This window comes from Acromyrmex echinatior, chromosome 1 (assembly GCF_024713525.1).
Source record: "Acromyrmex echinatior isolate Ae372 chromosome 1, ASM2471352v2, whole genome shotgun sequence".
Classification (NCBI taxonomy): Eukaryota; Metazoa; Arthropoda; class Insecta; order Hymenoptera; family Formicidae; genus Acromyrmex; species Acromyrmex echinatior.
In genome coordinates, this window is record NC_141852.1 from 15805479 (window position 1) to 15824875 (window position 19397).

The 19397-nt window shown below is 36.8% G+C and overlaps 3 protein-coding genes across 3 annotated transcripts in view; 1 reads left to right on the forward strand and 2 right to left on the reverse strand.

Moving 5' to 3' along the window:
- LOC105154740 (putative sodium/potassium/calcium exchanger CG1090) lies at positions 1-17154 on the reverse strand. Its single transcript, XM_011070455.2, has 9 exons — positions 16542-17154; positions 9950-10366; positions 7635-7866; positions 7168-7280; positions 6746-6921; positions 6435-6661; positions 6029-6358; positions 5717-5950; positions 1-5623 (listed from the first exon to the last, which is right to left on the reverse strand). Exons 1-9 carry the CDS (start codon positions 16557-16559, stop codon positions 5424-5426), a joined length of 1947 nt encoding a protein of 648 aa, XP_011068757.2. The 5' UTR covers positions 16560-17154; the 3' UTR covers positions 1-5423.
- LOC105154742 (endoplasmic reticulum metallopeptidase 1) overlaps positions 7845-19397 on the forward strand; it is a 21241-nt gene continuing 9688 nt past the window's right edge. Inside the window, exon 1 of the mRNA XM_087410866.1 lies at positions 7845-7933. The gene's annotated coding sequence lies outside the window, so the exon portion shown is untranslated. The remainder of the gene's footprint in view (positions 7934-19397) is intronic.
- Ttc1 (Tetratricopeptide repeat domain 1) overlaps positions 18773-19397 on the reverse strand; it is a 2316-nt gene continuing 1691 nt past the window's right edge. The window contains exon 4 of the mRNA XM_011070456.2: positions 18773-19050. Coding sequence (XP_011068758.1) covers positions 18871-19050 — 180 coding nt within the window. The 3' untranslated portion in view covers positions 18773-18870. The remainder of the gene's footprint in view (positions 19051-19397) is intronic.

The window sequence follows — 19397 nt, forward strand, 5'->3', positions numbered from 1 at the left end:
TTGGTAGCAATAGCTTTATTGTTGAAACTTTTTAAGTACATTAGAGTACATAACTAATCTACTTTTTTCCCGCTTTCAAGCTAAACAAGGTATGTGTAATATTAAATTGTTTCCACTCGGTACATAGCTCTCCTTGCGATGAAACGTGGCGCATAAATTTATTATTACTATATATATATAGATATATGTACGTTAGGCTCTTTCTAACTCTTTGTATTTACTACGCACGTATACTCTCAATATACATACATATATATATGTATATATATTTGCCAAATGTGTTATATGTATATATATAATATATATTTAAATCTATAAATATATATATAATACTTATATATATATATATATATATATATATATATTTATATTTATATATGCGACAGTGTTAGAACAATTATTTATTTACATAACGCTGTAATAAGCTATGACTAGATATATGTATATATATATTATATATATATTGACGCGTTAGGATATACTTCTGGAAATTTGAATAACGATGGAAAGAGACATAGGTTGGAGAGATCCCGGATTCGCATGCTTTTTTTGCACTTTGTACGACGAACGGCGCAAAAAAGGGAAAGGAATCATGGAACTTCGCTCAACGGCTGATTGCTGCGAAAGCGGTATGGACAAAATAGCGTGGCTATTACAGCGGCAGCCGATGTAATTGTATTCGTTGTATGTCTACTTTCTTTATGCTGTATACAGTTCTTTTATTTTTTTTTTAATATGTCTTACGTTATATAATAGTGTGTTTGTTATAATTATGATACTTTCGAAGCTGTCATCGACCGCGACTGCGTCTGCCATTACAAAGAAGAAAGCGGGATTAAAATGCGAAGCGAGACGTTGAGGAGATCCCGAAAAAGAGAAACTAATTACTTATCGTACAACAGAGGACGGGGAAGGGCTCTCTCCTTCACGATTTAACAGGTACGAACGTATTCAAACGTATATACGCGACGAAGACTGGGATAATACTGCAAGTAGAGGAGAGACGGCTGTATAAACTTAATTAATCAGGTAATATATATATATGTATATATACGGTAATATGTATATAACCTAAGTACATAATGTCGTGATATAAAATCTACGTATTATATTCCGGTAGATCAACAACACGATTACATCTGATCTCCGCTACGCCCGACGCCCTTCGGTTCTACCTTCATTATTTTGCGTTAACGTTAAACACTGCTTCACGTTCTCCTGCATTTTGTGCAAGCATTCTGCTGTATTTTGTACAAGTGTACTCGATGTAGGTGAGATAGATATATCGTCGTCGGCTTCCCCGAATGCGATCCTCTGGGAACCGCTGGAGGTGATGGGAACATCATAAAAGGACGGGCAATTCACGGAATTATAATATTTATAATTATAAGAGAGAACGTCTAAAAAGGTACATTATTGACTTCGATTACACTATTAAGGACACCCTCGAATTGATCGACGTTCGGACAGCGTCCTGAGAAACGGGAGACGAGGGACGCGTGCATTTCCTATTCCCCCAATCCTCTAGATCACCCCGCGAACCCTCCTAATTACTGTTAATAATTGCCACAGGTGAATTGACTCTAAACGACACCGGTTCCCCGAGCGATCGTCGACGTTTCGGCCGACGGTTTCGGGCTGCACGGTAAAAAAAAAAATCGACGGAAATTAGACGAGTAGACCCTCTAATAAACTCTAATTGTAAGTCCTTAACGTTCCATTCGTTGATGCTCGAAGTGCGGACCCGTGGGGCCCTTGCGCGGCTTTCCTCGTCAGGGGCGGCTACGAGTCTTTGCTTCCTAAAGATTTTCCCAGAATGAATTAAACCTTCAACAGGATTGTCACAAACTCCTTATCCTAAAATAACTTCTCTGATTTCCAGACAAAATATTATGATTTTCTCTGATGCCTTCAATAATATTTTGAAATTTTTTTGTATTTTCATCCTGATTTGGAAATCGTCAAATATTTTGTTGCAATTTAGCATAGCAATGTAAATTACCATTAATGTTGCTGACACTGCTTGCATTTAATTGTTAAGTCAGTAGTAAAAATACAGTATACAGTTTTCCAAAATTGTATATGCATATTAAACTTTTTTACAAAAGTTTTAATTTTCCAGATTTTCCCTGATTTCCTTGATTGTTTTCAATTTCCTTGACATTTCTTTGATTTCCTTAATTTCCAATTTTGTGACAATCCCGTCCAATAAACGCGTTTCCACGAATCGTTGTAGCTAACCGCACGTAAAGCCTTCGACTTGCGGGCGCTCTCGAGGTGGAGGCCGAAGAAACCCCTAATGGTGCGTGCCCCTAACGATTCTCCCCTCGTTTCTTCGTACGCGCGAACGAAATCGTTCGCCAGGTTCGATGTATCCTCCTCGAATTATGCGGTCGACGCCGCGGTACGGAGCCCACGAAATCGACGGTGAGACTGGTCCGCTTTTAATGAAGATCTAAGGCGCCTTTTTACTCGGTCGGCGCGGCGCTTCCTAAATTCTGGAAGCCGTGCGTCGATGCGTCCGATGCTGAGGCACTCGTTTTCGGCTACACTTTCATCTTCGCCTTGATCGCAGAATATACTTAGAGTCTCGAGATACATTTCGGTCCCTTCGCCATCGGCATCAAACGCATCGCAACGCGAATATATATATATATAATAATAATAATAATAATATTCATATGCATAAATCGCTCTAACGCGCTAACAATAACGGACAAACGTAGTGAACAAACACGTTGAACGGTCAATAGTCATTACGCGATCTAAGCCTCTCTTCGCGTTATATTATATATATATATATATTATACGTACGCTAAATTTATATAATCACACTAAAGCGTCTGCGCGATCCTTGTGTACTCGCGATCATCCGATTGAGGAAACAGCCGATTTATTAAAGATGCAGCCCAACGAGCTGTATCGACAGAATGCTCGCAGGATTCTTAAATATAATTCTAACAATTTATTGGATACATTCGTTAAATGTTGGGGATATATTGGATCAATTTTGGGCCAATAATTGTACTATATATAAAATAATTTTGTTTTTTAGGAACATTGACTATCCATTCGTATTAATCCAAGTTATTCGTTAAGTAATTTGAATACAATTTGAATACAATTCGAATATCTCTTGGGCAATATTTTTATCTTTAGTATCTTCACTGTACGCGTGCATAGGCAGTTCGATAATTCGATTCTGATTTTTTGAAAAGGAGACTATATTAAAAAAATAAGTCAAATTTTGATAAAAAAAAGTTAAAACGAAATCATTGATTTATCAAACTGCCTTCGTATATTTAATGTTGTTGAAATTTTAATTTATATTATTGTGATTTTTTTATTGCTTCCCGGCCAATCACAACGAATTTAGAATACAAGGAATGCGAAAGGAGTCAATTTTTTTCTTAATTTCGATATCCATCTCTTGCAATTCCTGCGGGAATTCCGTCATGCGATTCCGCAGCTCGTCATCGATATCGTCGATTCCAGCGCGCTCGAAAGATCAAAGGATCCCGGAAGCGGAGGTATGCTGATTACACTGTAGGTGGATGTTTCTCTTGTACCCGTCCACCCATTTACAAGTGACCCCTTCGCGAATCAGTCTCAAGGAACGCGCAGTATAATAGTGCTGGTTGTAGATACTTTCATCGGATAAGGCTGCGTTAATTATTGTCACTTTCAGCGCTCATTCGCCCTCATGGAGAACCAATTCTCTCGCACCCTCCCCCTTTCTTCCTCCGTCTCTTTTGGTCACGAATAAAATTTCGCTTGCTCCATCATTCTCGCGAAGTTTCCGCATATCGTCGATGTCAAAGAATTCGAATTAAGTCTCGGTCACTCGGGAATAATACGCTCGATTTATTCTTTGCGTTGCGCTTCAAAACATTATCTTTCTCTTTCTTTTTTGTTTGCTTCCCTTTTAGAAAAAAAGTGATTTTACGTTTACACTCGCGCTAACGCGGGATCTCCTTTGATCTCGCGAAGTCTCGTCTCTTCTGGTCATTTGAATGGCGGACAAAAGCACATTTCAATTAAACAAGAATTAAATCATAACTGACTTGTACAGCTAATATTACATTTGTTCCTTTTTTTTTGTCGTACGACTATTTCAAGCGTGTTAATTGGCTACAGGATAGAGAGAGATTCTCAGATCTCTCTATTCTATAGACAATCAAAATTTGAAACATGTGTCATATAACAAAATATAACATTAGCCTACAACCTGTATACATCGATATACAGATCGATACATCCCAATCTTTCGCATCTTGAAAAATGCGCGAAGATATTTTCTTTTATCTCATATTTTACGCAGTACGTCGCGCTCCGTGATAGAAAATATATTTTAAAAATATACGAGTAGGTGTTATATTCTGAAATCATGTCGGATAATAGGATAAGGATCGCGCTTAACGTTGCGACGACAGTTACAGAGAGAGTTCTCTCGCCCGTTTTGTCGATTATTTCATGTTCGTAACAATTCCACAATGATATCGACTTTCGACAACTCGCACAGTACCGTTAACAGTCTTAACATTTAGCCGCAGATATGACGCTTCTAAGATCTATTCTAACAAGGCGTACTTCTACTGGATTCTTTTTACTCTAATGTTTAGGATATAAAACGATTAATTGTCAAGACGCATTTCCCTTCCATGGTACTCAGGCATTTGCGCGATATGGATGATATAAAACGTATCACATTTTCTTTTCTATATCAATTCGGACAAATCTCGCGCGACGTACAATGAGGTCTGTGGCTAAGAGTTAAGATTGGAGAAGTTTGGAACTTTGCGACGGTCGATTTAATGCCGATTTTCTGATTTTAGCAAACAACTGCCGATACTGTCAATACGTCATCTGATAATAATTACAACTTAACAGCCGTATTGCCTGTCCGAAAACTTAGTTGCTTGGAAAAATTCATGTTTCCCGTACTTTCAATTAATTGTAAGAAATCGAGACTCGTTAGTCGAACGGAAGCAAGCAAAATACTCTTTTTTTTTATCGCTTTCAATAGCACCAATGGAATACAATGCCTGTGTACTCACGCGCGAGCACATATTGTCTAGATTCTCTACAACAGCCTAAAAAGAAAAAAAGCTCAACGACATAAGCCGTTTGCTCTTATCTAAAAATCTCAAACGGTCGCTTCAACAATTTCGCAGCAAGCTAAAAATCGTGCTTCTTTTCGACATGCAGCTACCTTCTAAGCTCATCTGTCTCTCGCTGTCTTCGTTATTAAGTAGGAAGAAGGGGAAAGGGACATACGAATGAGGTCGCTGAGCATTTACGATGATCTACGACCGTGCGTGCGTCATCGTTCGTGGACCAATCGGCCGGAACGATTCTTGCTCCGGACGATCATTCCACGTTTGAGCAAAGCAAAGGTCGGAAACGAACGAGGCGTCTTTACATTAAAACATGCTAGGGCATACTGGCGGATTCATCTCGCCGAAGACGTTGAGCTCGTAGAGCGACGCGAACACGATAAATATTAAGTACCAGATCATTAAGACCACGCCGTATCGTCGGTCCAACTTCCAGCCATTAAAGTGTGTTGCCAGTACCAGGAATAATACCGTCGACAGTAGAGAAAGGGTCGAATATGTTAAACCTGATAAGAACGAGATATAAGCGATATAGAATACAAATATGTATGTTTTGCAGAGATAAAGAGATTAAAAAATATATAGATAAATCCGTGTACCTCTGCTGGTAACATTAACGTGTGAGCCGGGCTGTATCATAGCGGTCTGTATGAACCACGGAAGACCGAGGCATACCAAGATGTCGAAAACATTGCTACCTACGGCGTTACTGACCGCCATGTCACCAAGACCCTCTTTAATGACCGCCAATGAGGAAAGGGCGTCCGGCACACTCACACCAGCGGCAACGAAAGTCAATCCCATCACGGTGTCGGGAATGCCTAGAGTACTGCCTGCAAAATCAATCACTTTACTAAGAAGATTCTATTTGCTGAAAAATGATTCAATCGCGGATCAAATGATAGTGTTACCTATAATCGTGATCATCCACACCATTATGTAGCTATAGAAACTGATCCAGATCATCGATATACAAAACGTGAAAGGGTACCAGCTCCGCCACTTTTCTTGCCGGCAATCTGGCATTGTCGCCCGGCACATGAAGTGGATGGGGTACACGAGGCCCCAAGTGAACAAGGTCCATTTGCTACCATCCGTTGGCATCACAAGGGGCGATACTTCGTTAGGATTGGGCTCTTTTGCTTTGTAATACTCAGGCTGCCTCGGTGCCGGCGGCTGCTGTTGCTGTTGCTGCTGTTGTTGCTGCTGCTGTTGTTCAATCGTTTCTTGAATGCCATTTCCTGAAAGAGGATGAAAGATACATTCAGATCTTTAGAGAACGGAAGATATGAATAGGCAAGATTTTTATTCAATTACCTTCTTGATTCTTCATTTGCTCGGTGACCGGCGAGTTAGGACCAGTGTAGGATAATCGATCCTCCTGTAAGGATCTGTAGCTCACTAGAGCGCTTTCCTCAGCGGGTTCATCGTCTTTCGGCAGGAACGGAATATTGTACGATTTCGCCCAACGTTCCAATTTAACATTGAACGAGAGCGCCACGCAATAAACTGCGTACATGATTAACATGAAGAGGGATTCCATCCTGAAAGACATTTTTATTTCAACTATGAGATTTAACGTCGGACGTTTCGTAATCGGACATAATTGAATATATGGTGATGCTTACCAAGATATAGACTCGTTGTAAATCGTACCGAGCATCACGAGGATCGAAATAGCGTAGAAAAAACAGTCTCGACAGAGAGGCCACCAATTCAACTTTGCGGCCGTCGCGGAACATAGGCCGCAGATCGATATAACGAACATTATATTGAAGACAGCGCTGCCGATAACGCCGCTGACCTGAAACGGAAGCATTTAATTGACAAATTCTATATTGTTAACTAACGAGACGGGAATGTCCGGCTTACTGTTGAGTGTCAGCCAGATTCATGTGACGCGATAATGAAAATAGTTTCCCTTGTGATTAAAACAAATAATTTGTTCGCGTACTGGCTTGCGTAATGTTATTTATGTGGTTTACGTTTCATGATGTTTAATGAACGCGGCGAAGCGTGCAAGGCGCGATTAGACGACTGTAATACTTACTCCGATGTCGTCCTTGGCGAAGAACACGCCGATGATAACTGTCGCCAGTTCGGGCGCAGAAGAGCCTGCCGCCATAAAAGTGGCACCGGCGACATCGGGAGACAATCTCAGTTCTGATAAAGATAAAAGATATGAATTTATAATATTTATAAATAATATAAATATAAAAATAAATTATTTAAAATAAAATCGCAAGGATCGCACATCTTGAATTATTTCAAAATCGAAAACATATTCGGAAATCTAAAAGTAACTTCTATTTCCAACAAAAAAAAAACCGAGAATCGAGACACTCTTAATAACAAACCACGCGGTAGATCTCCGCAGTGAAATACAATCCTCTTGCAAAGTTACGCGTAACGCTGTAAGTTTGCAAGAGGATTGTATTTCGCTCAATGCGAGTTACGGAATTATTGATTTCAATGTGATCCCTGGGGGAAGTGAGGGGCGATTTTCACTCGCCTTACCTTCGCAGATCCTATCTAGACTCGAAACGAAGTAATCGTCGCAGACGATTGCGAGACCTAGGAACGTGTAGATAGCAGCCAGAATGTGTATTATAAGCCCGCCGTGTTTTCTGGCTTCGGGGCCCATCAACGGTCGTGGAAACTGCTCTATGGCGGGTGCCGAACAATTGGTTCTTCGCGGTCTCACCGTGGGATACGGATATCTCGTAGTCATTTGAGTGGTTGGAGCAACCTGCTCCATTTAAAACGACATCAAAACGAAAGAAGATAAAACAAATTAATTCTCCGAAACTAACTAAGTGAGCCTATTGAATCCACTCAATTATATTCTTTCGAAGCTAACAATGAGTCTATTGAATTTACTCAATTATATTTTTTTATATTAAATGCATTCGTAAAAAAATTGAATTATTGTTATTAAAGTAAACTTAGTAATTATGTCATTTTGATTATTTAAAATGTCTTTTAGTTAACATAAATTAAATGGCTCTCACAGACCCATCATCAGTAACTATATCAGATTTTGACGTTAGCTTCGGAGGATTAAAGTCTTTCAGCATTCAAGTCATTATTATCGTTCATTATTAACCTTACAGTACCATACCGGAATAAAAATGAACCCCAAAGAAATTTCAAACACTGCTGAGATAGCAGACGACATTTTTGGTTCGAGACTCAATCATGATGAAAAGATAACATAGTGTGTGCAGTTGGATAGCGTCTCTTTCTAAATCTCATAGTCCATTCTTATTTTAAAATCGTCTTAAATAATCTTAAGATATTAATACAGTCTTCGGATTGACTTACGACATCTTAAGATTGTATTTAAGACAGTCTTAAATGTAAGACTCAACTATGAAGTTCGTACAGAATCTTTCTTTGCACAACCAATTTTCGGAACCAATTTTCAACTTTGATAAGGAAAAGAATGGCGTTAAGCAAATTGAATTTAATTAACGTCATTCTCTTCCTTATCAAAAAACGTATTGATTGAGCTATCACTGAATCCTTCTACATGTATACAAAGCATTCTATGCTATGCTAAAGAATTTATTTTTGTACCCCAGTGTGATTTTAGAAGGCAAAAAAAATCATAGTAGTACTCCAGGGTTAATGTAACTTAGGTCATAATTTAATGTCGCTTAATCATGCGTTTATAATTCGAGCTGTATCTTCGAAGAAAATTATAAAACCTTATAAAAATATAAAACCCTCGTAATGCATGTTAATCCACAATAGTATATGATGCATAACGCTTGACAGTGTTACGCAACTACACATTGTGTATTGCATATCTCAATTCTGATCTATGCGACAATCTCTAATCTTGTTTCCTCGAAATCCATCCATCTGCGCCGCGAGACAAGGATATCTATGGTGTATGCAAACCACCAACAAGCGAATTGTCGCGTCGTCGGCAGAATCGAGTAGAGATCACGATAGATAGCTGTCGATTAGCATTGATTGCGATATGTTAAGCTCATGTTCCTCTCATAGAGCATGAGAGCGTAATACGTTATGTCAACGGCAAGAGTCAAATAGAATTTGTCAAAATTATATCTCGCAGATTTTTATTTTATTTTATTGTATTTCTGTCAATAAAGTACTGATAGAAATACAATAAAGTTTATTGTGCATCACAAGTTCTACATTAAATTTTATAAGACTTTCTGCAAACAAAAACTGTAATCAATAATAAGTAAAAATTAAATAAGAATAAATCAAATAAGAGAAAGAATTCTATTTTCGAAGCAGATCTTGATGCTTAATAATATTCATATGTAAGTATATTTACAATACATTTTTCAGTCCTATAAAGAAAAAGTGATATTTTTCGCAATAAATTATTTACAGTATTTTAAAGTGCTTATTCTAACATTAAATTGATCAATGCAATTTGTGATGTTATTTCCAAGTTCCTTTTATATAATTACGTTTCGACAAATCCGACAAACCAATTTGGAGCGCATGTAGAAAATGTATTTGTAAATTTATATATAAATATTATATTATTATTATGTAAACATCAAGATCCGCATCAACCGAAAATAGGATCCTTCCTTTCTCTTATTTGAAAAACTGTCACGTGTTTCGTGAAATTTACCATTTTTCCATTTAGCCGTTTGGCTAACCGAGTGTGTTTTGTACACTCATGCCTTGACTTCGCATTTTTGCTTCTTTGTAATTATCTGTTGAAGGTATATTTTATCTACTATCCGTTTCGTCCTCGTGTGGTCGGTCAGTTGTTAATCAAAAGAAGAAGAAAAAGAAAACTGTTCGTATTTCACGACAGAAACTTAAATTGTGGCACTCACCGTGGTGATGTTGTTTTGATCATGTTTCGGCGGTAGTGTCTCGGTTTCCTTTTCCTTGATCTTGGTTTCCTTAGACAGATCTCTCACGCCCGTCTCGGTTTTCGCGCGCCCAAGACCCTTTGACGTTTCGGTTTTAGATCTTTCCGTATGGCCTGTCTTCCTCGATTCTTCCTCGGTGACCGTCGAGTCTTCTTCTATCGGTTCTTCCTCCTCGGTGGAGATGATCGGAGATACCGGTGGCTCCGATGTCCATTTCGCAGAACTCGATGACGGCATTACTGTCGTCTCGGTCGAAGAAGGAACTTTCGTGGAGGAAACATACTGTATGAGGACGTAAATCAGGAAAAGGCCCAATCGTAAAGGCCACCTCCTGCGACGCGCCTGCAGATTACGCGATCTGCATCTCATTGTCTGCAACTGGAACGAATTAACGTTCAGTAATTGTAGATTAGCATTTCTCTCTCTCTAGCTTTATTCCTCCCCCCCCCCCCTCTCGCTTTATGTTATTAAATTTTCGACTTTTATAAAATATATACTTTTCGTTTAGATTCGTCTGCTTACACAGACTACATATACACACTGCCCTGTCACACCTATATGTACTCTGTTATTTTTGTTTTATTTTATTTTTCAATATAGATATGACGAAACAAAGGAGAACTCGATTATTATACAACTTAATTTTGCAACACTATGAACTGCTATCATCATATTCAATTATACTGAAAAGAATCCAGGGACGTTCGTCTGTATTTAATTAAATTATAATATATATTATGTGTAGTAAAAATAATGGATTTCTTTTTACTACACCTAATATTTACATCGAATAACTTGTGTCGGCTCAAATCGGTTTTTCTCTTGTTTCATCATATTTATATTGTTTATCTGAGAAGCCTCTATTTATTTAAATTTTATATTGTTATTTTATTTTTATTTGAAATTGTTTTAAATTTATTTCTTTATTACTGTAAGGCTTTTAGATCGTGCATTTCTGTGTCTAATAGTATAACTATACAATAATGTGTCTCGCTCTTGAAGGGACTAATGCCCGTGTTCATAGTCAGGCCCATATTTAAAGCTTCCTTAAATTTATCTTCAGATACTTTATTTCATTGGTTACTGAGTATCTCAAAATAAATTTAAGGAAGCCTTAAGTATAAGATCTGACAATTCATACTATAGACTGTTATGAATTCGGGCATAAATTCCAGGACGCAAAATAAACAGCGATTCTCTCTTTTTCTCTCTCTTTCTCTTTCTCTTTCCTAAAAATAAGCAACTTCAATCGGGATAATTCGAGTACGTCTCTTCGATATCGAGAAGATTCTACTTTTTAATTTTTTTTTTCTTATACAGTTCGAAGAGCTGAGATCCTCGAACTAATTATAGGGGAAAAGTGAGCTCTATACACAAACGCGGAAATGGAAGCAATTTCGTATCGGTCGTAAGTTTTATATCAAGTCACATCGAGTTAGCTCGCACCCGTTACGAGGACACGAACGACCTTCGGTGACGCGATATCCCGTCGTCTTTGAAACGGCTAGACAGCAACCCTCCCACGAAAGCGCCCGTCTTTAAGACCGACTTTATCCCGGCGTTTCATATCTCGACCATAAGTCTTTACATCGTCCCAGCCCGCTTTATTGACGTTTTTCTTAAGTGGCATGTTTGCTAGCTCCAATCTGGCTGTGTTTAGAAACAGTTCCACCTGTGCCACATTCGTTATGATTATCGATGTTGCGTGTCTCAGCTCAGGGAAATCATGGACGTCATATGACACGGCACCCACGTACTATTCAGACATATATATGCCGTGTGTAGATGTACACATATGGCCTCTAAGTAACAAAACTATCGTCCGTATGTATTGTCATTAAATACAACGCGACTGGGTAAATCGATGATACTTGTCTCTCTCGCATGCATAAACTATGTTCCTCTAAGAAAAGTAAACCTGTCAAACAGAGCGTTCGTTTTGATCGCGCTTAAGCGAATTCCCAATAACGCCATACAATCTCTCTAATCTTTCGAATGGTCGCCGGCATTTTTACTGAAATAAAAATATGACCTTTCAAATGCGAAATTGCTCGTATGGATATCGGAAATTTTATGCCGATATGTGATTTTACGATAATTTTTGTCAATCTGTTTTTCAATTTTTATAATCAAACTTAAATATATTATGTACGCGTATATTAAGAATGTATCAGGTGTATAGTCTCTGCAAAAAAATTACTAGAATTAGAAATTTATAAAATATAATATATATATATATATATATATATATATAAATGATTATTTATTATATTATACAAATATAGAATTTTATATCTGTATAAAAATTAATGTTTTATACATATGAAACAATTCAATAACGTCATTTAAACTATAAAATTGTATTAAATACTGTCAAATATTTATACACGACAATGTTTATATTTAACAACATAATTTTATAGTTTAAATAAAAATCTCATTCTATTTTAATTATTTTTTTTTTAAACATGTCTACTTTTTATTGAAATAATTTATAGCTCGAATTCAAAATTATTGCGAAACTTTTTGTATCATTTTCAAATATATTATAATATAGGAAAAAATCATAAAATTAATAAAAATATGAATCAATGTAAATCGACACAAGATAATAATGTTATAATTGTATAGTATATGTTATAATTACACATTATGTGTTATAATTACATATAATGATAATAATGAATAATAATGTTTTATTAAAAAGATTTACAGATAATTATTCAACATACAACATATTTCCGCACTCCGATTATATTTATTGCGTCATAATGCTCAATAATTATTTGTAAATCTTTTTGCTTTACACTAAAGAGAGCCCAAATTGGGATGGAAATATTGTTATTCATTATTGTCATTAATATATATAATATAATTTCACATACTATGATTTTATGTCAGTTCACATTTTTATTAATTTTATGATTTATTTCTTTGAAGCCTTATTATCTTATATATTGTGTTTAAATATAAAAAAATCTGTAATCTTTCCATAATTTTTTTATTTTTTATTTTTTTTAAATACTACATTCTTAAATAGGTAGATCTCTATTTGTAAAGATTTTTTATTTGAACAATACAACAAAATTACTCAATGTAAATATGTGGTCGGAAACTTTCAGTAGCCACACAAAAAAAAATAATTGGTTGAATTAATTGTGATGGAAAATGAACGATCCAGAATTGTAATTAAGTTTACTAGATTTCTGATTATTTCAAACAGAATTCTGGTAGATTTGGAATTAATTATTTCAACCAGAATTTTGGTAGATTTAACCAGAAATCTAGTAGACTTAACCAGAATTCTGGATCGTTCATCTTCCACTAGAATTCCAGTTAATTCAACCAAATATTTTTTTCCGTACACAGTATATCCTCTATTTGTCGTAATTTTATCGCGAATTTGAAATTTTCGATATTCGCGATATAATGGATACATATGCTACGCAATAAATTATGCGAGATATACAAGTAAATGAGAAATATTCGCGGAAAAATCATTACATTAACGTTTTCCGTGGGTATAATTAAAACCGCCCTGGAGTCCCATGGTTATAAGAGCCCTCGAGAGGATTTCCATTGGCGTGCCGCGCACGGAGATAATTCGCCGCATTACGTAATCGCTACGAGCATGATTCATTAGTGATCAAAGACACATATACACGGACATCCGGTATAGATGCGAATCGGGATGAAAGTCAGACGCGATAGTGGGACACGTGTAATCCTACAAATGCGTACATGCAATAATATTCATACAATGTAAAAGTGACAAGCGTATTCGAGAGTCGTTACGGTATATATCGGATTGTCTAATTGCCGTCGGCAAAATTAATTTACACCCACATATACGAGGTGTCCTACTCGTGCTTGTGAAAGGGCAAACTCTCTCCATGGAAGAGGTCAGAGAGTGAGGGTGGTTCGCTATTGGCTTCGTGATTTTCAACATGATTTTTATTTTCTTACGAGCTTCTCGTAAATAAAATTCTGTCACAATAAAACTTGTTAACGGGCTTTCCGAGTCAGCTTATTCGCCGTTTTAAAATCTCGTCGCTGGAAAGTCTTCAATCTTCCCCGCTCGGCTTTTCGATACACCCTGTATATATAGGGTGATGGAATAACAAACAATTTTCGCAATGCGACTCGCACACTCGACGCGCTCTCTATGTAAATATCACTTTCAGATTAATCTGGAAAGTGGCGTTATATCAGCTTTTCTCTTCAATGTGAAAGAATAAGCTGTTAAATTAATCCCTTTTCCCCGACGCTGGTTACGCGATTAACATTTGCGTCGATTATCAATTTCATGAAATTTATGTCGACGCTAAAATTATTACACCGCACTCCGTAAATAATCGTAACCACAATAAAGTGTGTCTCGTATTTCGACGATTCTGTCAATAACATTACATGTCAATAGAAAATGCGCGTCAATAGAAAATCTGACAAAGTGGATACTACTATACACTATTGATATTAATTATAAGACAGACAGGTATTCAATTCTAACAGTACATTCAATTCTTCAAGTGATTCTTTTATATAAGAGTAAATTCCAATAAAAAATTGTAATAAAAAAAATTGCGTTGAGATAAAAATGTCGTACGACAATTAATATATTTTAATGAAATGTAGTAACTCCCACGCAGAGAAATATATAAAAATTCAATAATTCCCCTGTACCTCTCTCTTTCTCTTTTTGCTATAAAAATCTCTCTTTTATACGTATATAAATCTCTCTTTTATATATAAAAATATCTGATCGAGATGAAAGAGTGCGATGCTACCTATATCGCAATAAAGACCGCACGTGTATGATTTGTGGAATCGATATACTTATCGAGATTCAAGAACGAAAATGCGTTAATTAATGACATATTCACGTATCCTTTTACAAATTGGACGCAATATATACAGGGAGTCGATTATTTATCTCTTCAAAGTAGGAGATTACAAAAGAACGAATTTACTAAAATATTTACAATTGTATTGATCAAATGAATTTTGCTCACTTTTGTAATTTTTTTTCATTTCGTTTTCAGAGCTGCGTTCAAAAACACTATTCGAATACTACTCGAATACCTTTGAATTTCATTTTATTCTTGTTTTATTTATGCATTCGAAATGAAAAACAAGAATAAAATGATACTCAAAGGTATATGAGCAGTGTTTTCGAACGCACCCCACGGGATCGATTATGTTCGAATGAGATAAAAATAACAAAAGAGCAAATTCACTAGAAGTTGGCTAATGAAATTATAAATATTCTAGTGAATTTGTTCATTTTTGTAGGTTTTTAATCTCATTTCAAGATATACAATCGACTCTTTGAAATTGCGTATTATAGAATACGTATTATAGAATTATTCGGAATGGATTTCCGATCAGAATTATTCAATTATTTCCTAAATTTTTATTACGTATTTTTAGGGAAAACAGAATAATTCCGATCAATTCTGACTTATTCCATAAATATCCTGATCGAGGAATACGATGTTGGTCAAATACCGGAAGTCCTCGCTTTGCGGCCGCTTTTTCGCACAGAAGTTGCGTTATCAATCTTTACTAGATATTTGTACACTCTATTTGCGTGAAGTTTGCACGCTATACAGTCATTAAATTCAACTTACGGAAATTTTCATGATTGTCAAATAGCAATATGAGCTCATCTCAATATGAGAAACTCTTTTATTGTAACACGAGGCTGCCCTTTCATTTTTTTTGTATGTTAAAAAAAATATTATTGAATCAGCGATTTCTCAGAATCTTTTTCATAAATTTTACTCGAAGAATCGCTATAATCAAAATTTTCCTTCTGTTTTATAAGCGAATCAAAATATAATTCATTTCATAAAACATTTCATTATAGTCTTACTATTCGCGCGAGTTTAATATTATTGTTAAAAAATTGCTAATACAATTCTCTAGTTTATGAAAAAAATCAAGATTATTTATACATCATCCGTTCTGTTTTGCATTTTACATCAAACAACTTAAGAGAAAATCCACAAGGAATAGACCTGTTCGATCCAGTTACATTTCTCACCTTCTTCTTTCTTTAATCCATTTGCAATATAAATATTTACAAGTACTTGCGCCTGCAAAATGCAACCGCCCCGTTTTAGACGCGGAAAGTGTGAGAGGAGGATCGCGAAATCGAGCGAATCTAAGAGCAATATTCATAAGTCATACTTCTTATTGAAGAAACTTAAGACAAATTAAGTAAAAGAGACTATATTCGCTCAAAGCAGTACTTGATATTTTAATGAATGTTACAATTTCCAGCTCAAACAGGAGAAACTCTCGTAGGAAAAACTGTCGTTTGCGCGTATACGCGCCGAAAATCGTCGTTCGCCAAGAAACCGAGAGTACGTTCCGCGCGTTTTTGATCTTTCCGGAGCAATCTGTCCTTCCTCGGTACATCGATGAGACGAGGGGGGCAGGGGGGGGTCAGGCGATAGGCTATCACTTGCTCCGATAATGGAACCGATAACGAACTGGTGACTCGATTTTCCGACAGGAAGGATTCCGCACTTGGTGTTATCCGGCTTACCCCTTTATCGCCGTGCATCGTCGCCGTCTGCTGTTATGTGTCACGAGTACCGTACTCCAGCCGGAAGACCCGAGGGTGTACCGCCGGATATAGGTAGCGCGGCACTGATATTAAAACTAGGGTAGCGACGATGCGTCCGCTGCCGCCGTGAGCTCCCTTATCACTTCGTCACGTAATTCGTATCCCACGGAAAGAGGAGGCGAAGATAGAGGAAGAAGATGAGCGGGCGAGGGTGGACCCGCGAGACTCGTCCGAAGTCCTCCTTATTTGAGGGAGTCTCTTGTCCGCCACGCTGCCCACGATCGCGCTCGAATTATCGATTCGAACGTGAAAACCCGCCCGCCGGCGCCGTCTTCGTTTTCGTCGTCGTCGTCGTCGTCGTCGTCGTCGTCGTCGTCGTCGTCGTCACCACAGCGATGTTCCGTCGATCCCTCGTGTCCGCATACGATCGCGCGTGTCCCACCGGGATCAACCGGGCATCCCGGTGCCGCGCACACGTATTTACGCCCCGCGGCTGCGACTCGGCCGTCCCCCTCACTGTCGCCGTCGCGACCTGGCCTCGCCGTCTCGGCGCACGGCCATCGTGCGTGTGTGTATCACCTACGTATCTCTCTCCCTCTCGCTTCTCTCGCTTGCTTCCGCTCCCTCTCCCTCACATGCACCGAGCTCGCTCTCTCCTCCTCCCTGTTCTTCCTACTTTGCACCCCCTCCTCGTTCCTTTAACGCGAACAACACGTCGTGGCGCCGCATCCTCGCCCTTGCCCTCGCCCTTCCTCCTGCCCCGCAACCCTTTTGTCCCTTTACTGTATTAGCGCTTGCCCGGGATGGCTGCTCACCATCGCGCGATTAAATGTCACCATTGATCCCATTGTCTTTTATTGATATTTTTCAGGCACATCAATTAGTGACCGCGTACAGCTCAATCGTTATTACAATCTTGAATGAATTTTACTAATTAATTTAATTTAATATTCAAATTGCTCATTCATATTGAGATGATATCATAACATTGTTTGAGAGCGATTCGTTGGCGCTTGGAAGAAGATTCGGGAAATCGCGCCCCCGATTTTGATCCGCACCTACGCGCACACTTTCGTTCCCTCTTCGTACATCCCGATAATGTATCGTCGACGGTGACGTCGGACGCTTGCGCGTGATACGTCACTGGTTCATCCCTCCGCACTCTCCTGATCGTTCATTGCACTTGCTCACTTGGGAGAGGAAGTGGGGGAGCAGAGATGGAATCGATGCTATTTTTTAGATATCTATAGAATAAAAAAATTGCTATAATTTCGATGTACTAAATTTTCCTCGTAATTAATAAACGAATTAAACGCACTAGTACATAATATAGTTATACACTAATTTAATTTGTAAAAGTAAAATGCAAATATTTCGAATTGTAAAATAGATTTTATTTAATAATATAATAAAATATATTGAGGATTTCATGATTTAATCCATTCTTATATTTATATTAAATGCACATTTTTATATCAATTTGTGTACGATGGCTTTAATATGTACTAGTGCGGCTCAATCGAATTCGCTATTAGATTGATACATATTTGATATTTTGGCATTCTTCAACGATTATCATCGGAAAGAAAAGACAGCGATTGCATGTTTTTATTTTCATTATTAAATTATGTGATTCACACTTTTGAATTTTGAATTAATATCAATAATTTATAATCTGTGACCGAGGACGTTCGTTGCCCTCGAGATTGCAAAGTCGTTCAACCTCTTCGTGGAAGAGCCGCGGCTAAAATTATCAGGGATGACGATATAGCTCGGTATTATTGAACCATAGACTATATCCGGTCTAGCATTGGTGCCAAATATAGCGAGATATCCGACATTGCGACTTGCGATATATATGTTGCTTGTTGGAGCTTCGATTAACTCGACAAAGAAATATTTTGAGTAAAACTCGCTTCGCGTGGCGAATTGTCAAAACGATTTTATGTAAAATTTGATCAGATTTTCACGATTTGGATAATTTTATCCTGTCGATATTCCAATATTTATATTTAATTATTAAAGCTATGAAATTCATGGTAGGATCCATGTAAGATACATAAATATATTTTAAAATTATCAAAATAACTTTTTGTGTAAAATCTGATGAAATTTTCACGATTTAAATCATTTTTACTTTATCCTATCAACTTCATTAATGTCTATATATATATTTAATTATAGAGTGAGGGATAAAATCCATAATAGGATTCGTGCAGAATATACAAATATATCTTAATTTCTTACAGGTAAAGGACAAATTTTATCCATAATTTTTTTTATGAATAAGAAACATATAATTAGCTTGTTACATGGGGTTCTGATGAAACTTTACGGAATAACCACCACTGTTGGGATCCTTCTCCAATTCAAAGTTATTCGTAGAAAGGCCGAAAGGTTTTAAGACCATGTTTCCTAGATCTTTCAGTTTACCCAACATTTCTGCTTTCAGTTTCTCGTTTCTTTCGTTAATTAATGGAGGTAACCTCTGAAAAAAACAAGAAATTGTAATATTAATAAATTATAATATAAAAATATAATTTTGCTTTTTAAATGTATTCTTAACTTTTAGATTTTGGCGCACAATTCTAATATTCACAAGTAATCCACTATATTTACCATTGAAGTTGCTATTTTTAAAATTTAAGTAAAAATTTAAGTAAAAATTGAGCTTCAGAGAAAAGAAATTTACTTATCTAATTTTTTAAGAGATAAAGAAATAAAATTAATTTATTGCAAAATAAAGACAAATTAAATAAAAAATTGTTATATGTATTATATATAAAATACACAGTTACTCTTTTTTTGTAATTATCACTTAAATATATTAATCAA

Bases quoted from the DNA above. Each gene is read 5' to 3' on its own strand.
- LOC105154740 (XM_011070455.2), bottom strand. The intron at 6,359-6,434 runs GTAATTGAATAA...ATCCTCTTTCAG, and splicing joins GCAAATGAAGAATCAAGAAG to GAAATGGCATTCAAGAAACG. The intron at 5,624-5,716 runs GTACACGGATTT...CGTTCTTATCAG, and splicing joins CGTTAATGTTACCAGCAGAG to GTTTAACATATTCGACCCTT.